At 38.4% G+C, this 19,626-nt stretch overlaps 1 protein-coding gene across 29 annotated transcripts in view; it reads right to left on the reverse strand.

Moving 5' to 3' along the window:
• DLG2 (discs large MAGUK scaffold protein 2) overlaps positions 1-19,626 on the reverse strand; it is a 982,781-nt gene that overhangs the window by 401,162 nt on the left and 561,993 nt on the right. For 4 of the 29 annotated variants that reach the window (XM_071432867.1, XM_071432864.1, XM_071432858.1 and 1 more), the window contains exon 1: positions 15,108-15,443. The exons of the other annotated variants lie outside the window; for them this stretch is intronic. In XM_071432867.1, coding sequence (XP_071288968.1) covers positions 15,108-15,428 — 321 coding nt within the window. In that variant the 5' untranslated portion in view covers positions 15,429-15,443. Of the gene's footprint in view, positions 1-15,107; positions 15,444-19,626 lie in introns of those variants that run through there. 29 annotated transcript variants of the gene reach the window in all.

Consider the following 19,626-nt stretch of genomic DNA (forward strand, 5'->3'; position numbering starts at 1 on the left):
TGTGTCAGTGGAGTTTTAGATCAAAGATAAGGAAACCCTTCACCCAGAGGGTGCTGGGCACTGAACAGGCTCTCCAGGGAAGTGGTCACCACACCAAGTCTGACACAGCTCACAGAGTGTTGGGACAATGCTCTCAGGCACACGGTGTGACTCACGGGGACAGTCGTGTGCAAGGCCAGGAGTTGGACTCCATAATGCTTGGGGGTGCCTTCCAACTCAGGATATTCTGTGATCCTTCAGAAGCAAGACATGACTGTTCTACCCATGGTAAAACTCAGAGTACACAACTTTTGAAGATTTCAATAAGGTCAAGATTTCAATTACAACTGTCTTTTAAGAAGGACAGTATAGAATATTTGTAGGCTGTCTGCTCAGAAAAGTCACACAAAGACTGACATTACCAGGTATTTTCTGGAACAAGATGTCAACCTTTGCCAAAGAGCTCTAAAGCAAATCTGAATGTCAGAACTGCTATGGAAATAACTTTTATATTCTCCAAATTCTTACCTTCTCATAAAAATGGGTGTGCAAAAAGAAGCAGGATATAATTATTTGTTGAGAAGCAAGAGAGGTCAGAGGAGAGACACTGAAAACTCATAGTACAAGGGACAAGGAAACAAGTGGCCTTAAACAATACATAATTTACTGCGTATTAAACTTTTTTGGTTGGTCTCTTGTCATTTTGGGGCTCCAAATATTCACAGTCAAATTGAAAAACAATGCCATAAGGACCAAAATACTTGACAAACCAAGCAAAGTTTAGAAAAAAATACTGATTTAAAAAAAAAAAAGGCAGCATTAAAAAGCCCTACAGGTTTGCCTAGTTTAGAACAAAGTATTTCAAAAATCTTTCACAATGCAGCATAAATATCTTTTTGATGAGCAGATCATTGAAAATTTTTAAAATCAATTTTTAAAAAAGAAAAAAATGGTATGCAGCCTAATGTAAAAAGTGTACCTTTTTCTGAAGAAAATTAATTTCTGACAAGATGCAAAGAAGACTTTGCAACAAAACCCATGTAACTTTGCAGAGTGGAGGTGAGGAAAGGAAGACAGAGTGCTGCTTCTCCCCTCTACTTCTTCACTTAAAATTGCACTGTTTAATGAGAAAATTCTACACTAATCTAAATGTTATAAAAATACTTCACTATTAACTGAAATGCAATATCCCTGTAAAGCACATTTCAAAAAATATCTTATTTGACAAAATTAACGTGTTCATTTAGTAGCAATTATAAAATACGCAAACTGTATATACCTAGGAGCAGGTAACTTCTCCTTTCCCTTCAAACTCCTTCCACAACATTCTGTACATTATTTGGTATAAGGGCTTGAGCATGCCTGTGGTTTCACCCAGTACAGTTCTTTGCATCACCTTATAGAAACAGTTTATAGAATGCCTTTGGTTGGAAGGAACCTTACGGATCATCCAGTTCCAACTCCCCCGGCCAGGGGAGTTCCACTGGACCAGGTTGCTCAAAGCCCCATCCAGCCTGGCCTTGAACACTGCCAGGGATGGGGCATCCACAGCTTCTCTGGGCAGCCTGTGCCAGTGCCTTGCCACCCTCATAGTGAAGGATTTCTTCCTCATATCTAGTTCAAACCTGCTTCCTTTTCAGTTTAAACTAAATCCCCCTTGCCCTGTCATAACACATCCCTGTAAAAAGTCTGTCTCCAGGCCTCTTGCAGCCCCTTTAGATAATGAAGGTTCAATGAGGTCTCCCTAGATCCACATGATCAGTATTATTTGCTTCTCAGCAAAGTGGAAGACTTGAAAATGAGAGCACAAATAGAAGATGAAGAACTCACCAGTTCTTCATCAATTTGAAGAGCTAATGTTTAACCCATTGTCTTCTGGGACATGAGAGGGATCGTTTATTGTGAAAATGGCTGCAACTAGCTTTCTTTGTTGCATTACCTACTGAGCTCAGAGAATAAAGTTTAATTTACAGAGTACCTTCCCCTGTAAATATGAGCGATTCAAATGGACTGTGACAGACACGGCTGAGTCCTTCAGCCAAGCCTCTGTGAAAGGATCTTTAATAAAAGAGAGAAAACACCAAGGAGAAGGGAATGAGGAAACAAGCAAACCAGAGCAGCAATGGTAGTGCATGGCAAAGAAGGCCAACCCACAAAGAGACCACAGCCAATGGATAGCCCCATGCTGAGCAGCTGGTCCCTCAGAGGGGCTGTTCTGCTTGTGACACAAACTGCTGAGATTTCTCTAATTTTATTTCAGTTCATGCAGTTTCACCCTGCAGCAGGAAGTGCAAGAGAGTGGTTTTGTGGGGATGACAGCTGGGGAAACCAAAACTTGATCTATCAGTCCCTCCCATTAAAGCACCTTTCAGAAGACTTTCCATCATATTTTAAAAAATGATCTTATGGAATACCTAAAGCTTTTCCACTATCTCTGAAAAACCACTACAGACATGTAATAGCTCAGGTCAAGACAGTGATGAAAAAACTTTAATAAAGAACTCATACTGAATAAAGATCAAAGTATGACAAAAGCTGATGCAACTACATCCCATAAAAGCTCCTAGACAAAGACACAACTCTCCAAGTTTTTTACTTATATTGTACAGGAAAAAAAGCATTCCCTGTTAGTTTATGCCTTGTATGTGTAATGCCATTTATAGCAAGTATTTATTTCTATGAAAACAAGTACTGCTGTCAATCAAGTGAATGGTAAATAATTTAGCCAGTAAAATTACTTTTATAAGTTAATATAACACATCAGCTGGGAATAGTCCACAATGTCTTCACCAGAGAATTTTAGAAATGGTTTAACTGTACCTCACCTTTTTAAACTGTTCCAACTGGATTACTGACTTCCTACGAACATTAAAATGTTTAATTTTTAAAATAAATCTTAGATAATAGCTTCTATAAAGCCTCACTGGAGTTTTGCCAATCGGTTGTTTACAAACCTCTAACACATTAAGAACAAATGACAGAGATAACTGAGTGGTTTACAAGGGAAATACTTCGCATTAGAAGAGTAAGAACAATATAGCCATTCAATTTTTCATACAGGTTTATTTATTTATGGTTTTAGAACTATATGGGCTGTTTAAGTCTGGATGGCTTTGGTAGTTATTCTTATTGAATTTTCAAGGGAAGGAAGGATAGAGTAATGATTGCCGAGTTCCAGCCCAAAACTCCTGCATCACAATGTCTGAACTTTTACATCTAATAATCAGAGGCAGTATTACTGCTTCATATTACTTTCAGATCAACTGATGCTCTGCTTCACTAACTTTTCCCACTAGTGCTTCAATAGTCAAAGACCAGTCATTGCAGCAATTAAATTTTTTCTTTGGTGCCTTTAAAACTTTTCTGTTGGATTGAATCTGAGCGCAAGATCTTTACAAAAATGTTATTTTCTTCCCTCCTAGACTGCCATTCTTGTTGAAACCCCGCTGTAATTTCAAGATAAATTTAAAATTACAAACAAATGAAGAAGCAGAATTGTCTGTGTGTTTGATGTATTCAATCTTGAAAACTTTTTTTAAATCCTGTCAATTTACATATCAGGTGGATTTTAAAAGGATTCTTCTTCTTTTTCTTTAGTTTTATATAGAAATGGAAAAAACAATAGCATGAATTTTTTAAAAGGAACAATTGCAGGTTAGACTGCTGCTTTGCAGTTGAGAAGGGTACCTAAGTTTGGATTAATTTCAGCACTCAAAGTATCGCCAGTAACACCAAGTCCCACCAACACAGACTGTATCAGTTACATGGGAACAGTGTTAAGCACTCTGCTGAACTCTGGGCCACTTCAGTGGCTTCTTAATAAATTTCTGCATTTGAAGAAAAATATCTGTTAAAGAAGTTCCAGCTACACTTAGTGACTTTTTCTGCCATTGCTTTGCTCTTATATTTTCAGTGTTTTCTCCTCTTACTCCAAGTTTACCAATTCAGTAGTACAAAAACTGCTTAAACTGTGTTGACCAGCCCTGTACAACATCCCAGCAATAAGATCAGCTCAAACTGCTGAAAGGAACATAAGCTATTGATGGAAAAGCTTGAGTAGTGCTGGTTAAGTAATAACTTTGTATCTCCAAGTCAGTATGTGCCTCACTCCAAGAGCAAAGCCCTGCCTTTAGCTGAAAATTCTCATACACAGAGCAGGCTGATGCAAACTGCCCCACTTCAACAAAGAACCCACTACATCTTTCTACAGTAACATGAAGAACCACTAACCTCAAAAGGATGGAAATCTTACCAACACACTCATGGACCCAGGAAGTCACTGAGAGTCCCCACAAAGGTCACCGAGCTCGATGCTGCACCTCAGGGGTGGGCACAACCAGCAAGGACCCTTAAAGGTCCAACGAGAACAGATTTCAGATACCTTTCCACACAGATGGGTTAAAACTTAGAGCCATTCAACAAATTGTGCAGGTAGGTTCAGTCTAGCTATTGCCTTAGGACTAAGCTATGACAAAGGGGTTGAAAATTAAGCTTTTCCTCTGTTCTATGTGCAATCCAAAAAAACATTTAACTTTCCTACCTCAGCATTCCCAGTGTGAAATGAAATGAACCTTGACCTAACTCACAAATCTATCAGAAAACAGAAGAATCACATAGCTGTTCCTTCTGAGGCACTTAAAGAAATGTCAAGGTATCAGGCAGTAATGACAACTGGAGAAAACAAACAGGATCAATTTTGCTTTCTTCACCTCTCCTGCCCCTGGTTGGTTGCTGAACATAAACTAGTACTTCAGTCTGCAAAAAGAATTTCCTGCATCTCTGTAGTTTTGTTATTGCTTTTATTATTAATAATACCAAAACCGAGCTCCCTTACCCCTCCATCCCCACGGTAGCAAATGTTTTTGCAGTGGCAATTCTATTACCTTTTGCATTTTGCTGGTTTGTCAGATTTGCTGAACCCTCAAGTGCAAGAGGTAACATGATGAAATAGAAACTGGCAGAAAGTACATTAAAGTTATTATCACCTGAGGACAAATCCCTGCAAGTGAACCACAAGAAAAAAGACTTCCATCTGGAAATCAGACAAAGACCATACAAGTAAACCCAGTAATTCCACTACTGCTTTGGCAACCATTCAAAAATGTGAAAATACAGATGAGTTATGAAAAAGAAATGTAGAATTAATGGGACTCTTCAAAAAGAAGACAGAAAGAGCAAAGGTGAGAAGGAAAACAGATACTTAATTTCAGATACTAAATGCAACACCAACATGCATTTTGAAAGGGCATTATATAAAATGAGCAAAAGGAAACCTTTTGGTTAGATATTACAAGGGCTACCGTCAGAGGATACAAGGACCAAAGAATTATGAATCTGAGGAGCTTTTTAGGTTTTGTCCATTCAGCAAAATATTTCTGCAATTCTGCATTTTCAACTACTACTAAGAGCTGATTCATTTCTTTCTGTATTCTCCATATGATTAACATGACATTTCTTGGTACACAAATTAGCTTAGCTGATAGACAGCAACCAGTGCTTAAAACCAAAATAACTAGGAGTGATAACCTCAATTTCCAGCAAAAATTATTTAAAAAAGTAATGTGTGAATTCCAGTTTTGTGCTGACTACATAGACTTAAATGCATCTCAGCTAAAAGAGAAGATCCACTGAGAATACTGCCATGACAACTGAAAGAAAAAAAAGAAGACAATATTTTTGCAGATTTATACCTGCAGAAATGATCAGATTGCTTCTGCTTTTATACTTGAAGAGGCTGAGGAAGCTAGTAACTGCCCCAGAGGCAACTGCAGTGTATCATGACTCTGCTTCATATGTGTAGTAGATCTACATGTGGTACACTACAGAAAAACTATGGCGCAGTCAAATCAACCCACAAAAAACTGGTATTGCTCCACTTCATATTTGTGTAGCTTCTGTAATATCATTAAACATTAAAATAATAATTATTAACAATTACAATAATTATTATAGTAACCTATATTTTTTTCCAAAGTTGCTGTAAATTCTATCGGCCAGGTTTTTCTGAAATGCCCGATGGGACCATAGGAAACTCATGAGATTCAACAAGGCCAAGTTTTGAGGTCCCATACCTAGGTCAGGGCAACCAATGACATCAATAGAGTCCTGGAGATGAAGTGTATTAACAGCAGCCCTGCAGACCAGGACTTGGGGGAACTGGTGGATGAGAGGTTAAATGTGACCGGCAAAGCGCATTTGCAGGCGAGAAAGACAACTGTGCCCTGGGCTGCATCCAAAGAAGCTGTCAGAGAGTGTCCAAAGGAGGCCCACGAGGATGGTCAAGTGTATTGAGGGGAAGCTGCAGGAGGAGCAGCTGAGGTCACTTGGTCCATCAGCCTGGAGCAGAGAAGTCTGAGTGGAGACTCATTGTGGTCTACAGCACCCTTATGAGGGGAAGAGGAGGGGCACACACTGATCTCTTCTCTCTGGTGACAGGAGCCAAGGGAACTGTATGAAGCTGTGCCATGGGAGGTTTAGGTCAGAGATTAGGAAAAGGTTCATCACCCAGAGGGTGCTTGGGCACTGGAACAGGCTCCCCAGGGAAGTGGTCACAGCACCAGCCTGACAGAATTCAAGGAGCATTTGGACAATGCTGTCAGGCATGTGGGTGTGATCCTTAAGCCTGTCCTGTGCAGCACCCGCCTCTAAGTTTTTGACTGAGCTGGTGGTATAGAGACCATTCAAAAACACAGCAGCAAATGTGGCAGCATTAGCCTCAGACTGAAGATGAGACCAGGGTTCTGCTTTTTCTACTAACTTCTTACTGAGCATATAGATAAAAATTTATGGTTGTTTTTCTTTCAAAATGTCATTTGGCTGTTTGATCCTGGGTGCCCAATTGCAGTCTCGCAGAGTATGACAAGTGACTTCTATACTCATGACTGCAAGCCAGACAGATTTTGATAGAACCCAGATGTGTCTGCTGAGCAGAAAGTGAAAACAGAAAGGGAAAGGGAAAAGTCATCTCCAAAACTCTCTCCATTTCTTAAATGAAACATTATTATTTCTGAATCCTTAAAGGCAAAAATGAGCTTGAAAGAAGTTTCTGTGCTTAGCACAGGGAGGTCCCTGAGCACTGCTGTGTTGTCAAAACTTAACTGCATGCATCAAACTGCACATTAGTGTGACTACTTCTGGAAGAGACAGCTATGCTGGGACATGACCCTTGTCACATGCTTCTGCTCTCAGCCTTGTGCTGGCACTAGAAGCTGTGCTAGTGGACATCAACTGGGCCATGAAATAGGTCTCTCAAACACCTATTTTATTTTTTTTCCCCAAAGTAGGCTCTGCAGAATGAAGAAAAGTAAAATCAGAGCTTAGACCTTACATTTTCAATCAATGTGATCAGCTCTCAGGTGACTGACGGTCACAACATAAAACCTGGACAAAGCAGCACATGGATAAATAGTAATTCCTATTCCCGTGATCATGAAGGCAAGAAATAGCAGCTCAGTATAGAACAAGTGTTTATTGGAATTTAAAAGCAAAACCAATGTAAACAAAGAGTCTGAAAAGAGAACAAGGAATGTTAAAAGCCTCAGTTTAACTGATTTCATACCTGGCTGCAGAGTAGTTGCTCTGGGAGGGTAGCTACAGAAATCCTGAAACGCTACTCCATTCTGCTCTCATTTGAAATGCATAATGAAAATCATTTGTCTGATGTTCTGTTTCACCAATTATATGAACAATTTCAGCTGCTGAAGTAACCTGCTTCTACTTGTACAAATACTTAATCAGAAAGGCAAAAATCTGTATTAAAAGTACAATAATATCCAAATCAAAACCAGCTGGTATTTTGCTAAATTGGATTTTGTACTGTATTCAGAGCTGACTCCTGTGACTTAAAAGAAAGCTTATACCAGAATTGGAATTTACAAAAAGGATTTTTTTGTTTGTTTTTCTGATATTTGGTTTAGATATTATAGGACCTCTGTTTCCAATACATAAAGAATTCCTTTTTGATCCCTTTATTTCAAACTCTCAGAATGATGGAAGACTTTGAAATTAGATGACTATTGAGACAACTCTTCTGAGTAACTGTAGTAATTTATAAAAATTGTTTATACAAAAAGATAAATAAGTATATGATATTTAATTTACAAACTCTCTTGTAATAATCTAAGGCTTATTTCAAAGCAAACATAGATCTTAAAAGCAAAGTAATTGTGTCCATATTCCTTTCTTGACATTTTCTTGGCTTTATTTTTATTATCCTTCGTCCAAAAGTCACATGCAGATATGGGGAGAGAGCTAAATTGGCAAACTCTGTAAATCTTGTCACTACTATAACCAGAAACTCCCATTAGTTTTTTAGGGTTTGTTTTTTTTTTTTAGTGGAGAAGTCTGATATTTTTGTACCCCGGTAGAGAGAGACATCAATTTTCAGGTTGCGTCTTCAAGTCACACCAAAATAGCTGAGACCAATTCTCTCTCAATCTGAGCCACTGCTGAGTGTCCAGTTATAAATTGTCATGCATCACCCTTCACTTCTTTTGTTTGAATCAAACCAAAGCCACCTTGCTGAGTTGCTGTAAAGGGTTAGCATCTTGGAATGCCCAATTTAAATGTAGTGGAACATTAGACACAAAGCCCAACTAGGGTTATCAAGCCTTTTTCTTATTCCAAATCATTTCATGCAAACCATAAGGCAATGATTTCAGGGTGATTTTTCCTTTTAGTCCATAGAGCATCCAGTTTATCAATCCTGTTGACATGCCACCAAAGAGTTCCAGTGACCTCATGAGCCAGTTAAGAGACAGAAAGACTAAAATCCTATTATGTGGCCTGTGCCATCAGAGCACAAAAGGAAAGATTAAAGACCTTCCTGTGTTCTAAGTTCATGTGGCATCAAGGATCTACTGGAGTGAAATAGTCCTAGGAGTGGATTACATGGCACGGCAGAATATAGAAAAAGTGCAGGAAAAATAAAAGGTTTTGATTCCCTTTGGGGTCTACCAGTTTGGGTTTCTAGAGAAATATCCCTCTGTTCTCAAATATGATGAACAGTTTACCCATGGATGAATAAACATGGTAAGTATTAGACAAAGTTTTGAATAGCAGGAGAACTATCAGAACACTTGTGCAGTTTTGGCCAATGGCCAATGCTACAAACCCTGTCCAAACCCTACAATTCCCTATGTTCCCTTTCATCCCCCCCTGGAAATCCCAGCAGCCAAATTACAGGTTGAGGGGAGAAAATGTTCTTGGATTTTTGGGGCATCTAGGAGGAGAAACTCTGAAATACATGTTTAAATAAATGCAAATTAGGCAGCAAGATATTTATGACTGAACAATCAGCAGGAGCCAAATAATGTGTAATTAAACTATAAATCATTACTATCATTGGTAAGTACTGTACATAGTGTATCCACTTCCATATTTAAAGGAAAATATATGGAACATCTTGCACATAAATACTGCCATGATATATGTAGCCATGCCTATTTCTTAAATTTCTTTGCTAATACTTAATATTATGTGCTATCAAAAATATTAACACTGATAAAGACCTGATACACTAATAGAAGGAGACAGAATATTATTTAACAAATGAATCAATCTACTTTTCTTTTACTTTGAGAAGTTTGCCTTCACAGTGGCCTTTGCAAAGCAATACTACATTATCAGTCAAGGCAGGGATTGTTGAATTATCTCCTGCGAGATGGTGGAAAATCTGGGATGACTGACACCCCTCCAAGTTCCTGAATCTGAAGACCACAATGCCTCATAAATAACACTGGTGTTTTCTCTTTCCTTTCCTTAAAAAAAAAAAAAAAAAACAACAAAAAAACAAAACAAAAAAAAAACAAAGAAAAAAAAAACCCCAAAAAAAACCCCAAAAGGAAAAAACCAAACCCCAGAACAAAAGGAAAAAAAAAAAAAAAACCAAACCCAATATACTCTAAAAACTCAAAACAAAACAAAACCACCAAAAAAGGAACTTTCATGTTCAGAGGGAAAGTCCTGCTGTGGTCGCAGCATATTTCATTTCTGGAGTTTCTGGCGTTTTCATTGCATACCATTCAAATTGGAGTCACATGAACAACCATTAAGTTAAGGAACCACATTTCTAAACAATTACCGTATCACAGAATTACTGAGGTTGGAACAGACCCCTAAGATCACTGAGTCCAATCATTAACACAGTACTGCCAAGCCCACCACTAGGCCACGTCCCTACGCAATACATCTATGAGTCTTTTAAATACCACTTCCCTGGGAAGGCTCTTATGCCTCATTTCATGTTACTTCTGACCAGGAGTGTTCCCACATCACTAAGGAAATTGCTGGCCTCAACAGGCTAAGCTTTGATCTCCTTTTTATGCCAAACATGACTGTTATGAACTCAGTAGTAACAAAGATTTCCTGGTTTTGGTAGAGGAAATAGGTTAAACATGAATGCAAAAATAAAAGATTTTTAAAGCAGCTGTCCTGCGAGACAGTCAGATCTGAACGCCACCTAGAATGGTGCAGACTTCTCAAAGCCCTCTGTCAGTGAAAGGGACTGGATACAGGACTTGTTAGAACAATAGCACTCATCTTCAAAAGAATATGATAACAGCTTTTGTATTTCTGCATTTGTACATCTTTTACATAGCAGCTGCACAGATTGCTGACAATGTTTCAATGACCTCACTTCTATGAATGCAGCATGAGGATCAAGCCAAGGCAAGATGCTGAATGAAGAGCTGTCATCTAAAACCACTGATAAGAGCATACCATCCTGACAATGGAATATGAGCTTTTTTCCTCATGAAAATTGCCCTGCTACTCCTACCAAAACTTGAGCTCAAGTTATACCATCTAACTCTCAACTGCAAAGAAGTGTAAAAGCCAATTATTGCTCTTTATTTGCAGTTTAACTGCTATTTTACTGGCACTTGAACACACTAGATTAGAGTGAAAAGCTCTCCCTTAGCTAACTGAAATAGCTTGATGTAACTTTAAAGCCGGAAGGGGCTTGCCAGAAGAATGGCCACTTGCATGTGGGAATCTGTGAACTGAAAGGAGTGATCTAAGCTTTCAAAACCACAACCCATGGATAAATAATTTCTTCATACAGCTGGAAGAGCCAGTCTCTCTTAAAGTAGACCTTCTGTATTAGTACTGAGGCAGAATGCCTTGAAGCAAGCTCTCACTTCATGCCACCATGCAAAGAGTTCTCAAATGAAATACTGGAATTTCAGCACTTGCCCCAGAGACCTTCAAACACAAAAGACTGTTCTCAGAGGATCCTTCAGAATTTGGTTGCTCACTGCTCTTTTAAAGTCATGCCACATCTATAGCCTAGGTTTAGCTCACAAGCCTCTACCAGGTAACAAAACACAACTATTTCTTTCTAAAGAACTTCTTTCTAAAAGAAGAAATAGTTTATTCTAAAAGAAACTGACCATAAAAAACCTTTTCTGATATTGATTGTAAAAAAAACCCAAGTAACCAAAAAAGTCATCCAAGCTGATATTGACAGTAAACCATTCAAAAATAGGTGAACATTTACACTTTTATGGACGTTTTCAAAACAAAGCACATGTATGCACTCTTGCAGATGATACATTTAGGATACTATCTGCTATGAAATGATTTTCTTTGAGAACATATTAAAATAGAAGGGCTGAAAATTTTATAGCAAATGTTTAGCTAAATTTCAGTGGACTCCAATATTGTCTTCTGAACTAGGAAACAGATAAAGCTAGGAATCTACTTCTACACCTTCCTTCCCCCTCAAAAGGATAATTTTGAGCTCATGGAATCCAAAAACTCATATTGGGAAAGTGTTTAGGGGAGGACCTCCTTCATACAGACCACACAAACTAAAATTCATACTTTGGGCTTCCTAACACAAGAACAGCAACACAAATTCTGCAACTTCCTTTTCAATCTACAATCAGGGCAATACAGATTCCTATCCCTCTGTCCCTTCTGCACAAAGAATGTATTCATTGCACACCTTAGCCAAACATATATTTCTAATCTAATTAATTGCTACACTGCATGTGCCAGCAATCTTAGAGGTGCCTACTGGGAAAGTCCATCCAATGTTACAAACCAAATCCCATGGCAGAATGACCCAAGGAAAACACCAGGTCACCTCCTTGCCTCTATACAAGGCCCTCTTCCACCCTCAAATTTTTCTCCAATATCTCACAGCATAACAGTGACCTGAAGTACGAAATCACTGAGTGAATCACAGAAATCAGATAATTTCATATACTAATGGTGAGAGAGATGCCCAGTGCACTGCAGAGACAAAAAAAATTTCCTAGCAACGGGGACATTTAAAACTTGCCTATTAACTAACTCTTCTTTTCACTTTCCTCCCATTCCTTTTTCTTTTAAATAAAGAAACAGAACTGTAAATGTGTTTGTCAAAAAGGAATGGAAGTCAAAAGCCAAATTAGGTCTTGGAATCAAATTTCCATTGAAACATGATTTCATCTCACTTTCAAAATTTGGGATTTTTGGTTTTTGTGGGGTGGTTTGTTTTTTTTGGTTTTTGGTGTTTTGGGGTTTTTTGGGGGTTTTTTTTGGTGGTTTTTTGGTGGTTTGTTTTGGTTTTTTTTTGCATTCCAAGTTAATTTCTATTTGGATATATGGAGAGAGCTCTTGTATCCACAAGTCAACATGACATTACTAGCAAACACAAACATGCAAGCCAGCAAAGCAGAATTTTTAAGACACTTGTAATATCAATAATACCAGAGTGACACTCTTTGCTCTGGCATACTAAAGAAGAAGAAACTGGCAAAGAAAATGGAGTTGTGTACTTCTCAATAAAATCAACACTTCTGTCAGGAACAGGATGCCAAAGTGCACATTAGTAACAGCTGTCAAGTACACACTCTAGGAAAGAAGGACCTGTGAATTCAGTTTGGTACAACAGTACTATCAAGAAGCAGTTTCACAAGGTGTTATGTCTTTCCTATGTCTGAACAAAGTAGTCTCTCCTAAAAGAAGTCAAGCAGAAGAAAAACCTGATCAGAACTTTATGTAATGAAACAATCCAACTTGGAAGCTATCAATGTCTTATTTATTCTCACATTTACTTATTAGATGGAAATTTAAAATAAATTCTCCTATTTTTTCCTTCCTTAGGCAAGCAAATTTAACTGTTCCACTACATGTCTTTATTTCAGCAAGAAAGAAAGATTTCCCCATCAACATAGCCCTCAAAAAACATCACTGACTTCCACTTGTATCCCCAGACTAGGGATAGGGAGAAGTAGTAAGGGCAGCCCTACAATGTTTTCTCATGTTGTTTCTATGCAGTATCATTGATGATTTTCTAGGTGTATGCACATACAACAATACATGTACACACACACAAGCAAATGTACACACACTCCTCCCTTCCTGCCCGTGCCTTACACAATGCTTACTTTGCACAGGGAAAAGGAGATTATTATTTGAAACAAACTCTCAACTCTATGACACTGAAACTACCAAGTATTAGCCCAAGTACATCAGTCCCCCCCAGACACAGTGATAAATTCATTACAGACACAACCCAAGAAAGGCACCTTCATAAACAGAATAAGGTAGTTGGCATTCAGGACATACAGTAAAGCAAGTTTCCAAAATAAAGTTCTGTATTAAATGTAAGAATCACATAAGCCTGAATAATTCCACATTACCTAAACACATGAGGATGTGATCATAAAGGTATTAAAACTACTGAAAAAACTTTACAATACATCTTAAAAGGGCCTTTTTGGGCTTTTTTTTTAATAATGCTTCTACATTTTCTCTTTACAAATTCTGTACCTTTGAAAATGAAGGAGCTCTTTCATTGAAAGTATTTTTTTCTTCAAGCTTTTTCCAAATCAAAAAGAGCCTAAGAAAATATTTCAAATGTTTTATAATTCAAATTTGAAAAAAAGTCCAATTAGATGCTTTATACATTATTTTAACATTGGCTTTATCCCAACATAAACAACTGTATATGCCTTGTATATGACAGAAAATATAGAAAATATTTTGTAGTCACATGCACTATTTTGATCACTCAAAAATACAACAGAGCTTAGTTTTTCCACTTGATTCTAGATTTGAGAGAAGAAAAAAGAAGCTTTTTTATACAACAATAACTTTCAGTCAACAGACATCACTTTTTCAGACCATAAGACAAGATAAAATATAGCTACACTATCTGACAATCCTTTGCCTTATGGCTTTTCTGTAGAGTTGTATTAAAACCATTTCCATGAAAGAATTGATGTAATCTCTAGAGAGGGTGCCCATGTTCAGTGTAGGCTGAGGCTACTTAAACTCTAGTGTACACTTTATCAGTAAGTAGAGATATATTTCAAAAACTTATTTCAGCAATACATTCTGCCTTTTTCTACTGTGAAATGTTGACAAAAGCCTTCTATGTTGCCAGGATAGAAAGCTTTTTTGAATAAGCTGAAAGTTTTCTAAGTGAGACATGAAAACATGAATGAGTGGAGGTAATTTTAATGCTTTTTAGTATTAACCATCCTATGAGTGTCACTGAGATTCCTATTTCACAGTGCTGGGTTTCACTCTAGCTGCTTACAGGTAATTGTACACATCATAGATGCTGCTTGGTTTATATTTGAAAATACACTGCCCTGCATTTAAATCAAAATCAATAGATTGGTGAAAACTAAAGAGCTATTTCATATTTATTAAACATTTCAACTACATTTGAAGTTCCAAAGAGGAGAAAGAGGTCACACTTTCTCTTATCAGTAAATCTAGCACCCCCCTCCCCCATGCTGTCTCTTAAAATATTATTTTAACTCAGTGTGATATCTGAAAACAAACTGTTTACAGAAGCTCACAAAATCCATTACACACGGGAGATAAACACATCAGTTCTATACACCACAATGGAATAGGAAGTCTGCAGAACCTGGAGACTCAAACCAAAACATTTTGACAAGAAAACCTTTCCAAGAACAGCCCACAGTCTTCACAGGCAACAGACAAATAATACCCAAACACACATATGACCCCCCGACACAGCCTGCCCTTGCATATAACATTTCCAGAATAAACCACTAAACACACATCGGGACACATCACAAAAACTTGCCGACACCACCAAACCTCACTTTCTCTCCCTGGAGCATCCTCTAGGTCTCTTGCAGAGTGAAGAATCAGCTCACCTGCACCGGGGGGGCCCAGCCGTGGGCACAGCCGCACTCTGACCACCACTGCCCGGGGCTGCCCTGGGGCTTGGCCGGGGACTTGGGGGGGCTCCTCCGCACCGCGTCCCACAGAGGCACGAGCCTGCCCCTGCCCTGGCCGCCCGCCGCGGGTGCCCAGCAGGGCAGCGCCTGGGGGCCGTGCGGGAGGCCGGCCGGGTGCTGGTGCCAGCGGCAGGCGCAGCGGGCATCCCTGGCGGCGGGGGGCACATTCCTGCCGCCGTCCGGGCCCTCGGCGCCCCTGCCGCCGCAGCTGTGCTGCCTGGGGAGGTGCCCGTGCATGGCTCGCCCTGCCCGCCGGGCATGGACGCGCTGCCGGCGGCGGGGGCGAGGCCAGCCCGGGGGCACTGCGGGCTAGCGGCGGGGCAGGCCGGGCTAGCGGGCGGGCATGGCGGCGGCCGGGCACGGCGGGGGCGCCTGGCCAGCAGCCCCGTGTCAAAGCCGGACTCCACTCGCGCAGCCACTTGACAGCATCCCCGCTGCAGGCAGAAGCAATCAATGCTCTGCGTGGCTGGGACGCACGCCTGCATCCCTTTCTGGATGACAAACCACGGGAAGGGATGAGGGGAAAAAAAAAAATCCCAACAAGCAACAAAAACTACTCTTGCAATTTTCAGGAAGGTTTAGTCATTTTCTAGCTGACCCTGACACGAGTCACAGGCACCCTGCTGAAGCACATTTATACGTACAAGCTTTACAGGCTAAGTGCTTTCTTGTGGAAATAGCATCTAGACAAAGTACTGAAAAAGATACTCCTTTACCAATGATCCGAACAGACGCGGGAGCGTTGTTTTCCCTGCATGCCTGAAAAGACCTTGTCAACAAAATTGCATCAGAAGATGCAAATGACAAGTCCGGGAAGAATGTTATCTGCCCTAAATGCTAAACCACAGCATGAGCGACGGTATGTGCTAATGTGCACAGGCTAATGCGCACAAACACAGCGGAGAGAGCAAGAGGCTGAATTTAGAAATAAAGCCAAAAAGATCTATGCTACAAATTAACAACTCTCTAGCATCTTATATATTTCATGTGAATATAATTTTGTGTGTGTGTGTCTAAGTACCTCAAGTTTCTGATTGGTGTGTAATTTTCTCTTCCCTTTTTCACCCTGTAAAAATTCTTTGGTGCTTGCCAATAAACTTCTGTACAGAGTTTTCTGTAAATCCCCTCTTGGGTTTTTCTTCCTAATACCATCTCTTTCGGTTAAAGTATCCTGAATTCTTTCTTTGAGATTATTTTCTTTTATTTCTTCTTATAGAAGTGACGGAAGTGTAAAGTGAATAAATCTGGTCTGAATATTCCAAGCACCTTGAGATTTTTAGGGGTGCTCTCCAAGCTCAGGTACCTCAGTTCTTAGGCCTGTAAGACACTCATTGGATCATGGACTCGTATATGTGTATAATTTTTTTAGATTTTCTTTAAACATAGGCATATTTCAGGTACATTTAACCATAGAAAATAACAAATTAATTTCTAAAAACAAATACAGGAATGCATAACAATACTTTTGGGTCTGTTGGTGTTTAACTAGGATTTCTGTGGTGTTCAACACACAGAAATTAAAAAGAATTAGCAATATATATAGTTTTACTATTAGAAAGTCTAAAAAAATTTACTTTTAAAGAATTCAAAGACAAAGACAACTATGACTATCTGCAAATATGCTTTCAAGTGAGAGAAATGAATTTACAAATGTGTTGATGCAAAAAAACTTGATTCAGTTATTTAATTCCTCCTACACAGCTAACCTAAAATTCCTCAAAACTTAGACATTGCTAAAATGCATAACAATAAACTTTGGCAGTAATTCTTGAATAAAGAAAAAAAAATTATGGCAATGCTTTAACAGTGGAGAAAATATTTTGACAACACTGCAGTTCAAATTGCTGCATGTGAAACTCACATCAGTTTTAGCTGTCCCAGTTATACTAAACTGATGTGATAATGCAAGGTTTATTCTGAACTCCACTGAACAGCCAAAATTGTGCACCATATACTCTCACATAACAAAAACCCAACTGCAAGAACTCGCAGAGCTTGGCACAGAATTCAGGTCACTTCATGTTTGAAAAAGAAATATTAATGCACTTCTGAACTGCAAGCATAGATGTGGAAGCCAGCACTTAAAAACCTGAGCTAAGGGAGTCTACAAGAAAAACATTGCTACATGTAAAGTAAATGTAAAGTTACATAAGCCTGAATCCATCTTTTGCAGTTTTACTCAAGCATAAGAAGTGAAGGTGTGTAAGCTGTCCAGAAAGCTGCTTTCCTCTAGTGCTCAAGGGAAATTCAACACTGAGCACCTAAAAACTTATCTACCAGAAGATAAGTCATTACTGCACCACTTCCAACAGGAATACCTCAATAGAAATATATATATATTGACATGATGTGAAGCTATAAATCATATTTATAAAACTGTAACATACTTATTTATATACCATATATATATAGAAAACAAAACGCTAATAAAGCCAAATTCAGTTTTTGTTTCCATCATTGTAGACCTCTATTAGCAGTGTCAGTGTCCATCATCTTAAAACCATCAGCCTTTTGGTCACATAGCAAGCTACCTAGTTCACCCCAGACTATGCCAATGCTATTCCAGATTTCTCAAATGCCAGTAAAAATCTAAAAAAAAAGGAAAAAAAGAAGCATTAATAGCTATTTCAAAGCTAATTGGAGGAATCTGGATAATTACACAAGTAAAAAAAAAACCCAAAAAAATTTTAAAAAGCTACTCAAAATAATATACAATATATGTAAAAATCAGGGCAAGTATTGCCTATGATCGGATTGGTGAGTGTAAGAATCTACACATCGCATGACCAGACTTAGTCTGTAGACCACCTACACACAAAATTTTGGGTAAAGTCAACTGTACCAGAGCACTGAAATGTCTATCACAAACCTCCCTTGCCCTATATTTTAAAGCAGTAGATGAACTTTCAGCAACCTTAATGCACCCCATCCAGAACAATGAAGAACTATAATGGCATCCTTTTGACTGTAACATTCATGTTAAAACAGTATATTTGAAATAGCCTCTTATCAGAATGTGAAAAAGGGCTTTTTTCCAAAGGAATTTGACACCACTGAACATGGCCTGAAGTGTTGGGTAGGTTAAGGGTATTTCACACTTCAAAAATTAGTGAAGAAAAAAATTCCTACAAATAAATTATTTTACTGACAACACAAATTATTTTAAAGGTTGTCACTGCCTGTGTGAGACAGAAACACTTGAATATGGGATGCATATGTGCAACTAATTGCCAGACAGCATGGTAAGATGGATTCAAAAGATAATGCAATTTCATCCACTGTAATTGAACCATTGTACTAGAGAGGATGGCACGCACCTCTGGATGAATGTGGATTAACATGTGGCTCAATTCCACATGCCCAACTGTCACCATAACTTGGTAGTAACTGGTGCACAACACAAAACCGAATATTGTACAAGACAGGATGTGAACTGTGTTTGACCCAGTACTGTTGTGGAAAAATCTCACTAATTTTCTTTTTCAAATATTAAGGAGGCATGACAAAATGGAGCAAATAGATTTAGCTGATATTGTACCAGCACAAATAACTGTAACTGGATTACAGCAATGTTGGACAGACACCAAAAATAAATGCTGAGAATAGTTTGCTTCAGGCAAAAATGTGCATATGGAAAAGAAAAAGTGCATATGGGAAACAAAAATTATTAATAGACTTCTGAAAGGGAAGCTAGAATCATGGGCAAAGATGATTTAGATGTAGTAACAGATTTTTCCCTCCAACCAAGTTTGCATTGTTATGCAACCATAAAAAAACACAGAATAAAAGAAGAGTAATAAACGTGGACTGAACCAATGTATTAGAGATCCTAAATTTCTATAAATACTTTTCTTGAAGGAAAAATTAATATGAACAATTACTAACACAATAGCAAAACTACTGAAATAAGTCAAAAGCAATCTCTTTGCAAGTTTTTTGTTTGGTCACTGAGATGCAATCTTGTATAGAAATAATATTCTCAGTGGTGACACGGGCTAGAAGGAATGGTTATGATTAGTCCAAGATCAGGCCAGGAGCCAATTTATCTGGCATAAGTCATTGTTATCATAGCGCACCCAGGAAATCTTGGAAAAATAATTTGATTTCTATAACTGTTCATATGCAAAATGAAAAAAAAACCAAAAACACAAAAAGAACAATGCTTCATTCTAGAAAACCAGAATGTAAGAGGTGGGGAAAGACACAGCTGAAATAAAACAACTCAGCTTCTGTTTCAGGTCTGTCTACTCCTCTCTTCTTCTTGGTATTCAAGGCAAGAAACATGCAGGAGTACAACACCAAAAATAAAACAGCAGAGGAAGAAAAATATAATAAAAGACAACTATTATAAAAATTCACCATTAAGGAAATGTCATTCGAAATCTATTAGTGATTTTAAAGAGTAATATTATGCTTACTTTAAAAAAAAAAAGTA

The sequence above is a fragment of the Agelaius tricolor genome, unplaced genomic scaffold (genome assembly GCF_023055355.1).
Source record: "Agelaius tricolor isolate 1412-34295 unplaced genomic scaffold, bAgeTri1.0.p SCAF_9, whole genome shotgun sequence".
In the NCBI taxonomy this organism is placed as follows: domain Eukaryota; kingdom Metazoa; phylum Chordata; class Aves; order Passeriformes; family Icteridae; genus Agelaius; species Agelaius tricolor.